General features: G+C 43.7%; 1 protein-coding gene across 4 annotated transcripts in view; it reads right to left on the bottom strand.

Annotated features, from left to right (window-relative positions):
• Positions 1–12088, bottom strand: part of Miga1 (mitoguardin 1) — a 55405-nt gene that overhangs the window by 35864 nt on the left and 7453 nt on the right. For all 4 annotated transcript variants that reach the window (XM_021649633.2, XM_060392483.1, XM_060392484.1 and 1 more), the window contains exons 5-7: positions 10348–10474; positions 8415–8548; positions 7380–7503 (exon numbers count right to left, since the gene is read on the bottom strand). In XM_021649633.2, coding sequence (XP_021505308.1) covers positions 7380–7503; positions 8415–8548; positions 10348–10474 — 385 coding nt within the window. The remainder of the gene's footprint in view (positions 1–7379; positions 7504–8414; positions 8549–10347; positions 10475–12088) is intronic.

Genomic DNA, 12088 nt, shown 5'->3' with positions numbered 1-12088 from the left:
CCCCAAGGTTTATATTGTCTCTGTTCCCCCATAAAGAAGAGCTGTGGCACTAGAAGAGCTGATGGCACAAGGCCTTCTCCCCTTGGGCACTCACTACCAAACCAAGATCCTGCTGGCCCACCTGCCCAGCTAAGCTTCATTCCTTAGCCCAGCATCTGCACGCTTTAGTGCCTGGACACCCTGAAGGGAAAAAGCAGGACCGGGGCTCCTGAAAGACAAAACTGCATCCTCTGGAAGAACTCTTGAGCAGTTAAGCCAGTGCTCTTAGCCACTGAACCCTCTCTCCAGAACTCAAGGATTTTTTTTTAATTTATTTTTTATTTTATGTACAGTGGTATTTTGACTGCATATATATCTCTGTGAGGGTGTCGGATCCCCTGGAACAGGAGTTACAGACAGTTGTGAGCTGCCATGTGGGTGCTGGTAATTAAATCTGGGTTTCTGGAAAAGATCCATAGTCATAAAGAAGCTAAACAACAAGGAGGACCCTAGGGAAGATGCTTAATCCTCCTTCAGAAGGGCAAACAGGATAGACATCGGAAGTAGGAGGAGACAAGGAACAGGACAGGAACCTTCCACAGGGGACCTCTGAAAGACTCTACCCACCAATGTATGGAAGGAGATACTGAGACTCATAGCCAAACTTTGGGCAGAGAAGAGGGAGCTGGGAAGACCTGGAGCAGACAGGAACTCCACAAGGAGTACAACAGAGCCAAAAAACCTGAGCTCAGGGTAGTGACAAATACTCCAACCAAGGACCATGCATGGAGAAGACCTAGACTCCCTGCTCAGAGGAAGCTAATAAGCTGCTCAGTCTCCAAGTAGTTGCCTAGTAAGGGAATCTGGGGTTGTCTTTGACATGAACTCATTGGCTGGCTCTTTGATCACCACCCCCTGGAGGGTGCAGCCTTGCCAGGCCACAGAGGAAAATGCTGCAGCCAGCCCTGATGAGACCTGATAGGCTAGGATCAGACAGAAGGGGAAGAGGTCCTCCCCTATCAGGGGACTAGAGGGAAGGTGTGTGGGACTTGGAGGAGACAAGGGAGGGTGCTGCAGTGGGGAAACAAAGTAAATAAATTGTAATAAATAAATAAGGAAAAAAAAAAGCTGTCAGTACTCTTATCCACTGAGCCATCTTTCCAACCCCCAACCTCTAGCATACTTTTAATGCACAACCAATTATTACAATAAAATTTGATGTAAAGTTTTCTTGTTGTTTGAGATAGTGTCTTATTATGTAGTCCTAGCTGGCCTAGAACCTCTATGTAGATCAGACTGGCATCAAAATTCAGGTAGCTGACTTCTGCCTCCTTGAGAACCAAGACTAAAGGTATGCATCACCATCTCCAGCTTAAGTATGTTTTATTTAATGTGTGAGTGTTCTTGCCTGCATGTGTGTCTATGTACCACATGCATGACTAGTGCCCTCAGAGGCCAGAAGAGAGCACTGGATCTCTTGGAGATGGAGCTACAGACAGTTATTAGCCATCATATGGTTGCTGGGAGGTGAACTTGGGTCCTCTGGAAGAGCAGTCAGTGCTCTTTACCACTGACACGTCTCTCCAGCCCTTAAGTATATTTTTTGAAATATAAATAAGGGGCTGAGGTATAGCTCAGCTCAGGTCTCTAAGAGCTTGGGATGTAGCTCACTGGTAGAATGATTAGCACAGGTTTGTTTCTCAAGAAATGTACAGTTACCTAAAAAGAAGTATGGGGCATGAGTGGTGGCTCTGTGGTTAAGAGCACTTACTGCTCTTGCAGAGAACAGAACCTGCATTCATTTCCCAGAACTTAAATAGTGGCTGATAACCATCTGTAACTACAGTTCTTAGGGATTCAATATACGTACATACATGCATACATGCACATGTGCAGGTACGCATATACTCACAGGCATAAATACACATATAAAATAAGTAAATACACTTTTAAAAAGAAACATGCTAATAAACATTCTAAAATTTGTGCAAAAAGGATTTGAACATACTCTTTAATCTCATTCAAACTATTACGTTGGCACACAGTTGTTCTATAGATAACACAAATGTACAAATACAGTTCCTACTGAAACTCTGAATTTTAAATTAGTGTCAGAAGATCCCACTTCTATCAAAACAAACAAACAAAAAACCTGGCACACATGTTCTCTCAAAAGTGGTAAGACTTGTGAATGAGTGTGAATCAACTATGACCTGCTAATTCATCACATGTTCCAAATGATATGATCACATCAGCCTTTATCAACAGGAGCCTACACTATGTCACTAGTCGATAAATACACTTACATTTCAGCATAATAAAGTACCTGGTGGCCTCTTTAATGTTCAAGGTGAAGATACGTGAAACAAGAGTATGCTGGGTTAGAGCTGGATGAACACCAAGTGTCTTGTGGTGGCTAATATTCAAAGTCAGCTGACAGGATCTACAACTACCTTGGAGACAAAACTGTGCATGTTTGTGAAGTGGTTTCTAGACTGGGCTAAAGGAGGTAAGGGGATCCATGCTAAAGGTTAGCCACACCACTACAAGGACCAAGAGCAAGTGAGCTACGTAGCAGCATTTGTCACCCTGCTTCCTGTCTACAGTGGCATTCTGGTCATTTCCTGCATGCCCTGGAGCCACGCCCCAGCAACCTGTGAACCACGACAAAGTCTCCCTTAAGGTGCTTTTCTCAAGTATTTTGTCACAGCAACAGAAAAAGAAATCGTCTTTTTTTTCAACAGTTTTGAGACACTGTCAGCATATAAAATATTTGCTCACAGTACAAAACTATTAACATCTATTACGCTTACATAATAATGGTGTATGTTGAGAAGATTCATCTTGAAGCCCTAGAGTACACACAAATATGTTAAGAATTCTTATTTTTAAAGGTCTGTTCTAAACTCCATTCATTTGTTTTTTAGAATTGCACGAATTGGTTGATTCAGCGTGTCTCAGTGCTTCAGACTTCCAGGGTACTGTTGAGAACTTGGGAGCATGAAAGCAGTGGAGCCTGCAATTAGGAACATGGAGTTGAAACTCGGTTTCTTGGGCTCAAACTTAATTTGATAATAAAGCTTTCAATCTTTAACAATTCCATAGTTTTCAGAAGCCTCAAACTGCAGAAATAGTGGGAGGAAAGGGAAAACAGGAAAGGAAAAGGAGTGTGAATCAGGTTAGCTGTCTGGTCATTCAGTGAGGTGTATACCACAAGTGGAGTGCTCAGGCCGACTGTGGAGCAGACTCTCGTCCACCGAGTGGGTCCTGGGACTGAATCTGCGCTGGCAGGTTTGGCAGCAGGAACCCTTACCCACTGAGCCATGTAGGCTAAATTTAAGAATTTTTTTGACCTGCTGGATGTGGTGGCACACATATTAAATCTAGCACTAGAAGCAGAGGCGGGTGGATTTCTGTGAGTTCAAGACTGTCCTGGTCTAAATGGCAAGCTTCAGGCTGGCTAGGGTACACAGAGAGACTGTGTCTCAAAACCAAACAGGAATTCTTTGTGACTTAAAAAAAAACGGGAAAGCACTGAGCCTCCATTTTCTCTGTCCATTTTAAACTGTTACTAAACGTTTCAAGGGCAACACTGATGATTATACAAAGTTTACCAAAGTGCAGAGTTATAGAGGTTGAGAGATAGGACAACAGCCACCAAGTCTAAATCTGTAATTACTTCAACAATTCAGAACTTACAGTTTGGTAAGAAAAACAAATAGGACATGTAAACTTTAGAAACAAACGCAGGCGGACAGGCTTATAAGGAATTGATCCAACAGTAAGGAAGAAGAATATGGAAATTTAGTTAACCCTAGCTCAGCCATTAGCAATGTTTCCAGACTGATAATCCCCAATGTCTTTCACTGTAATAATCAGGTCAGTATGATGTGTGGAGTGTCTTCTGTTTCCAACAGTGGTGTGGGCCTGTGGCACCAGCTATTCAAAAGGCTTAGGCAGGACAGTCACACGAGCCCAGGAATATATGACCATTCTGGGTGACAGTGAGACACTGTCCCCAAACAAGTGACAGAAACCTTAAAGATTACCTCTGAACTGGCACACTTAGGACCAAGCAAGTGCACCAAAATGTGGTAACTCCTAGCCTACATGAAACCCTAACTCAAAAAAACAAAAACAAAACCACAACCAAAACCAAACCTAAAAACAGCTGAGAGTGGAGTTCAGTGGGTAGTGTTTGCCCAGTATGCATGATATCCCATGTTCAATCTCTGCCCAAATCATATAAGCCAGGCACAGGAGTGCAAACCACTTAGGAGACAGAGGCAGGAGGATCACAAGTTCACCCTCCGCTCCATAGCCTGGGACACACTAGAGCCGTCTTCAAAAACAAAACAAAATAAAAATAAACCCAATCTTCCTACTTCCTCCCCCAAACCCTCTAGACTAAGATTCTATTGGTAAACAGTGAACATCCTGAGAGCTCATGATGTTCAAAATCCCAACCCAATCAATGCCACCCTGTCCCAGAACTCTGCACATTGCCGTGAAGTTCATATACTATGTACATTATGCACCCATTCTGCAGATGGGGATCCTGAGGCTTGGACGGTGATACAATCATGCAGCTAATAAATGATAATGACTGAGTATGGCTCTGAAGAGTTTAAGTTAGCCTGAATATAACTCCATTTTGAAATAAAGATTTTGACTGGAAACTGAATTCAGGTACCAGGAAATATCACAGAAAGTGTACCTGGCAGAAAACAAAGTTAACTCTCCTAGCAACAGCCTCCAGGAAATATAACAGAATAAATGCTTCATAGAAAACAGAGACAAACTCCCTGGCAATAATCAATGGGAATCGGTTGAGAATAGGGTGGGAAAATTCTCCCCAATGTTTCAGATGTGCTTTAGGAAAATAGCCATTGTGATTATATGCCTTAGCCATTGTGATTGTGTACCTCAGAAATGGTCACTCCACCCTGCTAAACTTCACCCAATTCTGTATCACCAAGGCTTGTGCCCCCCTGCTTGCTGCCATGGAAACCCCCTTCTCACAGACTTTCCCTTTAAAAATCCTGTTCACTCAGAGCTCAGAGTCCCACTTCTCTACTGCTGTGTCAGAAAGACTTGGGTCCCGAGTTCGATCGGTCTCGTAATAAAGCTCTCTTGCAATTGCATCAAGTCGTCTCCTGGTGGTCTCTGAGGGTCCTGTGAACCTGGCATAACAGCTCCATGGAGTGAGAACTCAGCATGTGTACTTTCAGTTAGCACACAGAGACCACAGATAAAGCATCAGAGGAAGTCTTAAAGCACAAAGTTCTGGCACAGTCTACCTCAGGTAAACAGACCAGCTTCCCTCCTTCTGTCTAGAGCTAACCCATGAGATAAGGTCTTTCCACAAGCCAGGTGTTGCCAGTGCCCACAATCTCAGCGCTCAGGAGTCAGACAGTGTGTCACTGAAAGTTTGAGGTCTACAGTATGAGTTTCAGACCACACAGAGCTCTAAGGACAAAGCCTGCCTCAGAAGACAAACGTGGGGCTGCTGAGGTGGCTTAGAGGCTAGAAGCACTTGCTGCTCTTCCAGAGAACCCAGGATTCATGCCCAGCACCCACATGGAGGCTTACAACCTTCTGTGGCTCTGTCCTAGGGCATCTGATACCACTTCTGGCCCCCAAGGATACCAAGCATGCATTTGGTGCACAGACATACAATCAGGCAAAATTCCCAGACACATTAAAAAAAAAAAGACAAAGGAGAATAGATTAAAAAAAACAAAACAAAACAAAACAAGTAAAATGTAAAACAAGTAAAATGGAAATGTAAATGTAAAATAAGTAAAATGTAAAACAAGTAAAATGTACCCTGGAGCCTTGAGATAGGAAAGACACAAAAGGGGCTAGAGAAATGGCTCGGTGGTTAAGATCACTGGCTGCTCTTCCAGAGGACATAGGTTCAATTCCCAGCACCCACAGTGTACTTACAACTATCTGTAACTCTAGCTTCAAGGAATCTGACACCCCAACACTGACATACATGCAAGTAAAACACCAGTACACATAAAGTCAAAATAAATAAATTACATATATACATATATGAGACACTCAAGTTAAGCAAATCACTACACACAACCGCACACATATGGAGGAAGAGAATTCTTATTATGAAAATGTCTGGGAAGACGGCTCAGTGAATGAAGTGATGTCACGCAAATGTGAAGACTTGGGCTGAAATCTCCAGCACCCACAAAAAAGCCAGATGCGGTGATACGTGTCTATAACCCCAGCACAAGGGGCAAGGAGATAGGCAGATCTCAAAAACTAAAGCGGGAAGCAATCAAGGCAGATACCCCTCCAGGCAGGACATACAGCATCTAACAGCACACACACAAGGCCTGTGTTAGAGCCCAGTGTTGGAAAAGACACAGACAGTAAGACCTCTCAAGCTCTCTTCACCCCAGAACTAAGGTTTTTGCAGTGTGTGCCTACCTGGGTGCCTATCTGCTCCAACTTTACACTGCTATGGTGATGCACAGAGCACACACTCTGACACGGGGTTCACACTTAATCTTCCTATCTGAAGACAATGCTCAGTCTTATAAGTGGTTAGGCAACAAAGTACACTGATTAAAGAATATGGACTTGGGGGCTAGAGAGAAGGCCCAGAGGTTAAGAACACTGGCTCTTCTTCAAAGGTCCTGAGTTCAAGGTGGCTCAGGACATGGTGGCTCACAACCTTCTATAATGAGACCTGGTACCCTCTGCTGGTGTGCAGGTGCACAGGCAGACAGAATATTGTATACATAATAAATAAATAAATCTTAAAAAAAAAAAAAAGAATATGGACTCTTGCAATGGGGGCAGAGGCAGGGGGATCTATGTGTGTTCTAGACCAGCCTGGTTTACAGAGTGAGTTTCAGTACAGCCAGGGAAACCTTATCTCAAACAAACAAACAAACAAACAAACAAAAACAAAAACAAAAGCCCAACTACCCCCACCCCCTATAAAAAAAAAATAGTCAGAGGAAGCTGTCGTATCCCCTGTGACCAGAGGCTGTGACTTGCCTTGTAGGTGCTTGGAAAGACACCTGAGTTCTCTGCAAGAATATCAAGTGCTCTTAAATACTAAAACCCCAGGCCCAGCCTCCTCATCCCATCATTTCCATCTTAAGAGAGGTTTATAGAAAGAAACAATGTTAAGTCAACCTTCCTTTCAACTTCATTCAAGAAATCTTCTCATGCCTTTATCCTCAGTGCTTGGGTGACCGGGGTGGACACACCTCTGAGATCCAGGCCAGCCTGGCCAGCCAGGGCTACAGCAGACACTTTTTCCCTTGTACATTTCATAAAGCATTTCTAACAATACAGAAGACACTTAAGCAAATGACTTGTAAATATAAAAGAAAACAACCACACAAAGCATCTATCTACCTTACCAGTATCGTTTGCAAGGGAATTGGGGTCAGATCCCCCAAGGGTAGCTTCAAACTCTTCTTGGAGACGATATGCTCTTTGAAGCAGAGCTTCAAGTTTATGGATGAATTCTGAACTGATAATATCCTATAAGGAAAAAAAAATAACAGTAACACACAGCAGCTATTGCATTCAATGTTAACACTCTAAACACAGAAACACGGACTTGAGAAGAGAAAGTGGGTATGTGGACAGGGCTGGCACTTGGATTACAGGTGTGGGCAGTGGTACCTAGCCATACACATATTGTTTTTGTAATAGAGAGGAAGAACTGGGTCCTGACTGATCATTTAAATAGACAAAGAGTTTTCAGAGTTGAGCATGTGGAAGAACAGCCTGGAGGATTTGCTAAATTGGATTTAGGGTTCCTTGCCCTGGGCTTCTGACTCAGCATTGCCCTCCAATTTTGAAATGATCAATAAAGACCCACTTCTACCTCTGCATTAGAAAAACAACAGCAACTAATTGCATCTGCTGCTTCTACACATCCTCAGAAGTCAGAAAACTTAAGGTTAGCAACTGGAGAGCTGGCTCATCAGTTAAGAGCACTTGCTCTTACAAAGGACGTGGATTTAATTCTCACAACCTAAAGAGCAACTCACAACTGTTTGCAACTCTAGCTCCAGAGGACTCAATACCCTCTTCTGACCACAGCAGGCAGCCAGCACACTCATGGTACAAATACATTCATGCAGACAAAACACTTATCTATATGAAATAATAAAATAATTTAAAAACACCCAAATGCTTAAAAGCCCAGAAAGAAGCCCCTGGTGCTGGGCAGGATCCCAGCCCCAGAGAAGCAGACACACAAAACCTTCAGTCCAGCCTAGTCACACTAGAGTCCCCAGCCAGCTGGGCGATAGAGTGAGACCCTCTCTCAAATCAAAGCAAAAACCTCACAAGTACCTTAAACAGTCCCAAACTGGGGAAACCAACAACATGTATTAACTGCCATGAAAGAGAGGATCCTGCAGTATTCTGCAGGCCACCCTTACATCCACACTTTCTTCTGCAATGGCATCTCCGGCTCCCAGTTTAACAGAGCTACAGGCTTCCTCTTCAGCCTGTCTACTGCGAAAGGTCAGAGCTTGTTCCCACCGGCGCAGCGCCTCCTCAAACAGCTCCATGCCTGCAGATTGAGGGCAGAGTGTCAGTAAGCAAAGCCTCCTCAAAGAGCTCCATACCTAAAGGTTGAGAGCAGACTGACTCTAAGTGAGCAAAACCGTGTTTCCTCAGCATGTAAGACAACAAAAACAGACAGGAAAGCTGCCCGCAGAGGGGCTACTGCTGTGATAAGCGTGCAGGCTGCAGGAGGGATATTTACAGCTATAGCTCAAACATGCCCTAGAATGCTTCGAGCAGAGCTTAATGGGCCATTCTGGAGCACGTGCGGAAGAGCAGAACCCAGAAAGAAACAGAGCTAATGGAAGCAGCCTCAGGAGGTTTCAGAAAGGAATAATACTCTAGTGGAGACAAAAGATGGTTGCTCTCTGAAAATGTAATGAGAACTTTTGCGAGGCTGAAGAAAGATTTAATTAAGGGGCTATGGTGGCATATGCCTTTAGTTCCAGCACTTGGGAGGCAGAGGCAGGTAGATTTGAGTTTGAGATTGGCTTGGTCTGAAGAGCGAATTCCAAGGAAAGACCACCAGAATAGCATAGTGAGACTCTGTCTCAAAAAACAGCAAAAGATGTAATGATCTGGGGATCAGAACAATGGCTCCAAGACCCGAGTCCAGTTCCTCTTCCCAGAAGTAGCTACGATGACAACAGTGGAGATAGTTTGCCCTGCCCATCCCCACAGGTGGGAAAACTCCCAGAAGCAAACAGCTTTCTGCTCAGTCAGTCCTCTCCCTGCTTGCTGGCCAGGCCATATCCAGATTTTGGGTGCATTTTTTTATCTAGTATGAACGTCTGCTGAAGGGAACGTAGCTGAATGAACCTGGTGAAGGTCAGGTGCAGCTGATCCCCACACTCCAGTCAGCTCCAAAAACATCCATTCTCATTAAGCCAAGAAGAATACTCAGGTATGAAACACAGGCTTTCTTCCTACTTAATGATTTTTCTGGATATAGAACACAAATGATATCTAGACAAAAGAGAACAAGTAAATCAGATTCTCATAACTTTACTAGCCAAGACTCAGCCGATTAGACCTGGTTAGCACACCAGGCTGAAAAAAGGCATCCTGAAACATCAGGTCTTAGTGTCTGGAATCTGAATTCTTTCATTAAAAAAAAAATGTGTGTGGGGGGGTGGTCTTTGAAGAAGTCACTAAGATCAGGATGCTTGGGCTGGAGAGATGGCTCAACGGTTAAGAGCACTGTCTGCTCTTCCACAAGTCCTGAGTTCAATTCCCAGCAACCAGATAGCTCATAACCATCTATAATGAGATCTGGTGCCCTCTTCTGGCCTGCAGGTGTACATGCAGACAGAACACTATACATTTGAATAGTGGAGGTGTCTGGGCAAATGGACACATAGAGGAGCATGTGATATGAAAATTAAGACAGGGGTAATAGTGATATGGCTGCAAGAGGAACGCTGGCAAAAGGAAAGGTCTGCATTCTCTCACAGGTTTCCAAAAGAAAGGTGGCTAAACTGACTCCCTGACTCCAGTTCAGTAATGATTTTGGACTCTGGCTGCAGAACAAACATCACTCCTTAGAAACTAGTACAGCTATCGATGTTATATAGGATAGATTCAATTGACACAGGCCATTTAAAACTACAGTTGATTCTTTCAGAAGAAATCACTGATTTCAATCATAGTTTTTTATCCTCCACAGTGCCGGGTGTCAAACCCAGGACACTGACCATGCCAGGGAAGCTGTTTGCCACTGAGCACCCCTAGCCCCAGCTCACTTCCCCTTTCCCTTCAAATCAGACCTGATGACAGCATCTTAGAACTCTGAAGTGCTATGCCTACCCATCAAGTACAAGTTCTCAGGGGTGGTCACAGGAATGTTAACAAGCTTGATGTCATCCTCATCTGCTTTGTCCCAGGAGTTTGAATTTCCACAAGCACAGCTGTGACAGGAGTTAACACTCTGGACCTGAAACGAAGACCAATGGAAAGTAGTTTAAAATCTCTTATGCATGCATGCGCACACTCACAGTCTCCTATACAGCTAAGGATGAACCTGAATTTCTCATCTTTCTGCCTCTACCTCCCAAGCAGCAGGATTACAGGTGTGTGCCACCACAGCTGGTTTCTATGCTGTGGTGGAGCTGGAACCAAGGGGTCTCACACAGGCTAGGTAAACACTATCCCAAGCTACACACCAAACCTGCTACCATAATGTATATTTACCAATTATTTATATATGTCCTGTAATTACAGTGTGGATAAATTCTACCTGAAGAAAAAATTGTGATTATATTCAAATTTAGTACTCATGTGACTCTTAACTATTCTGGCCCTGTTGTTCAAAAATATATAGGTAGAACAGTATTTTGAACAGAAATCAGTATTTTCACACACACATACACAAACAGGTGGTTATTTATAAATCTTTACTGTGTTAGTACTTACAAATGTTGCCTACACCAACTGTAAGCTGCCCAGGCTCTTTGCCTTTAGGGATTGTAAACACTGCTGAATGACATGCAGATGGGCATTACCATTGTTCATGCCCTTCTCTAGTAAACCCACTGTGCCAAACATGCCAGTCACTCCAAGCAGACGACCCATGTCCCTAATGCCAACTCTGTTCGCTGAAGAGAAATCTAAACTCAAATCATTAGGTGTCTGTTGGTGATTCCACTTGGTTTTTCTGCCAGCATCATAAACTGACTGAGTTCAGCATCTTTCCACAGTAAAAAATTCTTCTTCCAAGTTCACCAACACTTCTGTTTCTGTAACTTCTCAAATTAAAAAAAAAAAAAAAAAAGGTCATCACTTACTGTGCCAAGTGTGGTGGCACACATCTTTAATTCCAGCACTCGGGAGGCAGAGGGAGGTGGACCTCTGTGAGTTTGAGTCCAGCCTGGTCTACAAAGCCAGTCCAGGATAGCCAAGGCTATACAGAAAAACCCTGTATCAAAAACAAAACAAAAACCCAACAATATCTTTTACCATACCTTTAAATTTCATTTTTTACATTTATTTTTTATTTTTGATTATGAGTATGCATGTGTGTCCGGCAGGGCTATCTGTACAGAAGTACAGTTTCCGGTGGAGCCAGGAAACTGCTGGATGCCCTAGAGCTGGAGTTACAGGTGGCTATGAGTGCTGCAGTGGGGAGCTGAGATCCATCCTCAGGTCCTCCGTAGGAGCCATATATGCTCTTCACTACAGAGCCATCTCTTCAGCTCCTTTGACTCCATTTACCAAGTTTTGTGGTCCTAGCCATCTCTAGTCTTCTGTGTCATGATTCGTTACCTACTCACGGCCTTAGTGGAGGACGGCAAGGCTGGCTGAACAAGAGAAGGCGTGACTGAAGCTCTCTGAGCTACTGCTCAGAAAAGCAGCTTGACACCAAGAAAATGCCCCTGAAGCTGAGGGCCAGCATTACAGAAGGGGGTGTGATTCTGCTCAACTTCACAGAACTGCAAATCTACAGGTCTCCAATCTGGGTGCTCAAATCTTTATAATTCAGCATCTTTTTGCTGGGCATAGTGATGCTCTATGACTCAGCAGACCTAGTTACTCAGGAGGCTGAAGCAAC

This window comes from Meriones unguiculatus, chromosome 10 (genome assembly GCF_030254825.1).
Source record: "Meriones unguiculatus strain TT.TT164.6M chromosome 10, Bangor_MerUng_6.1, whole genome shotgun sequence".
In the NCBI taxonomy this organism is placed as follows: domain Eukaryota; kingdom Metazoa; phylum Chordata; class Mammalia; order Rodentia; family Muridae; genus Meriones; species Meriones unguiculatus.
The sequence above is the reverse complement of the archived record's forward strand: the minus strand, read 5'-3'. Positions and strand labels throughout refer to the sequence as shown.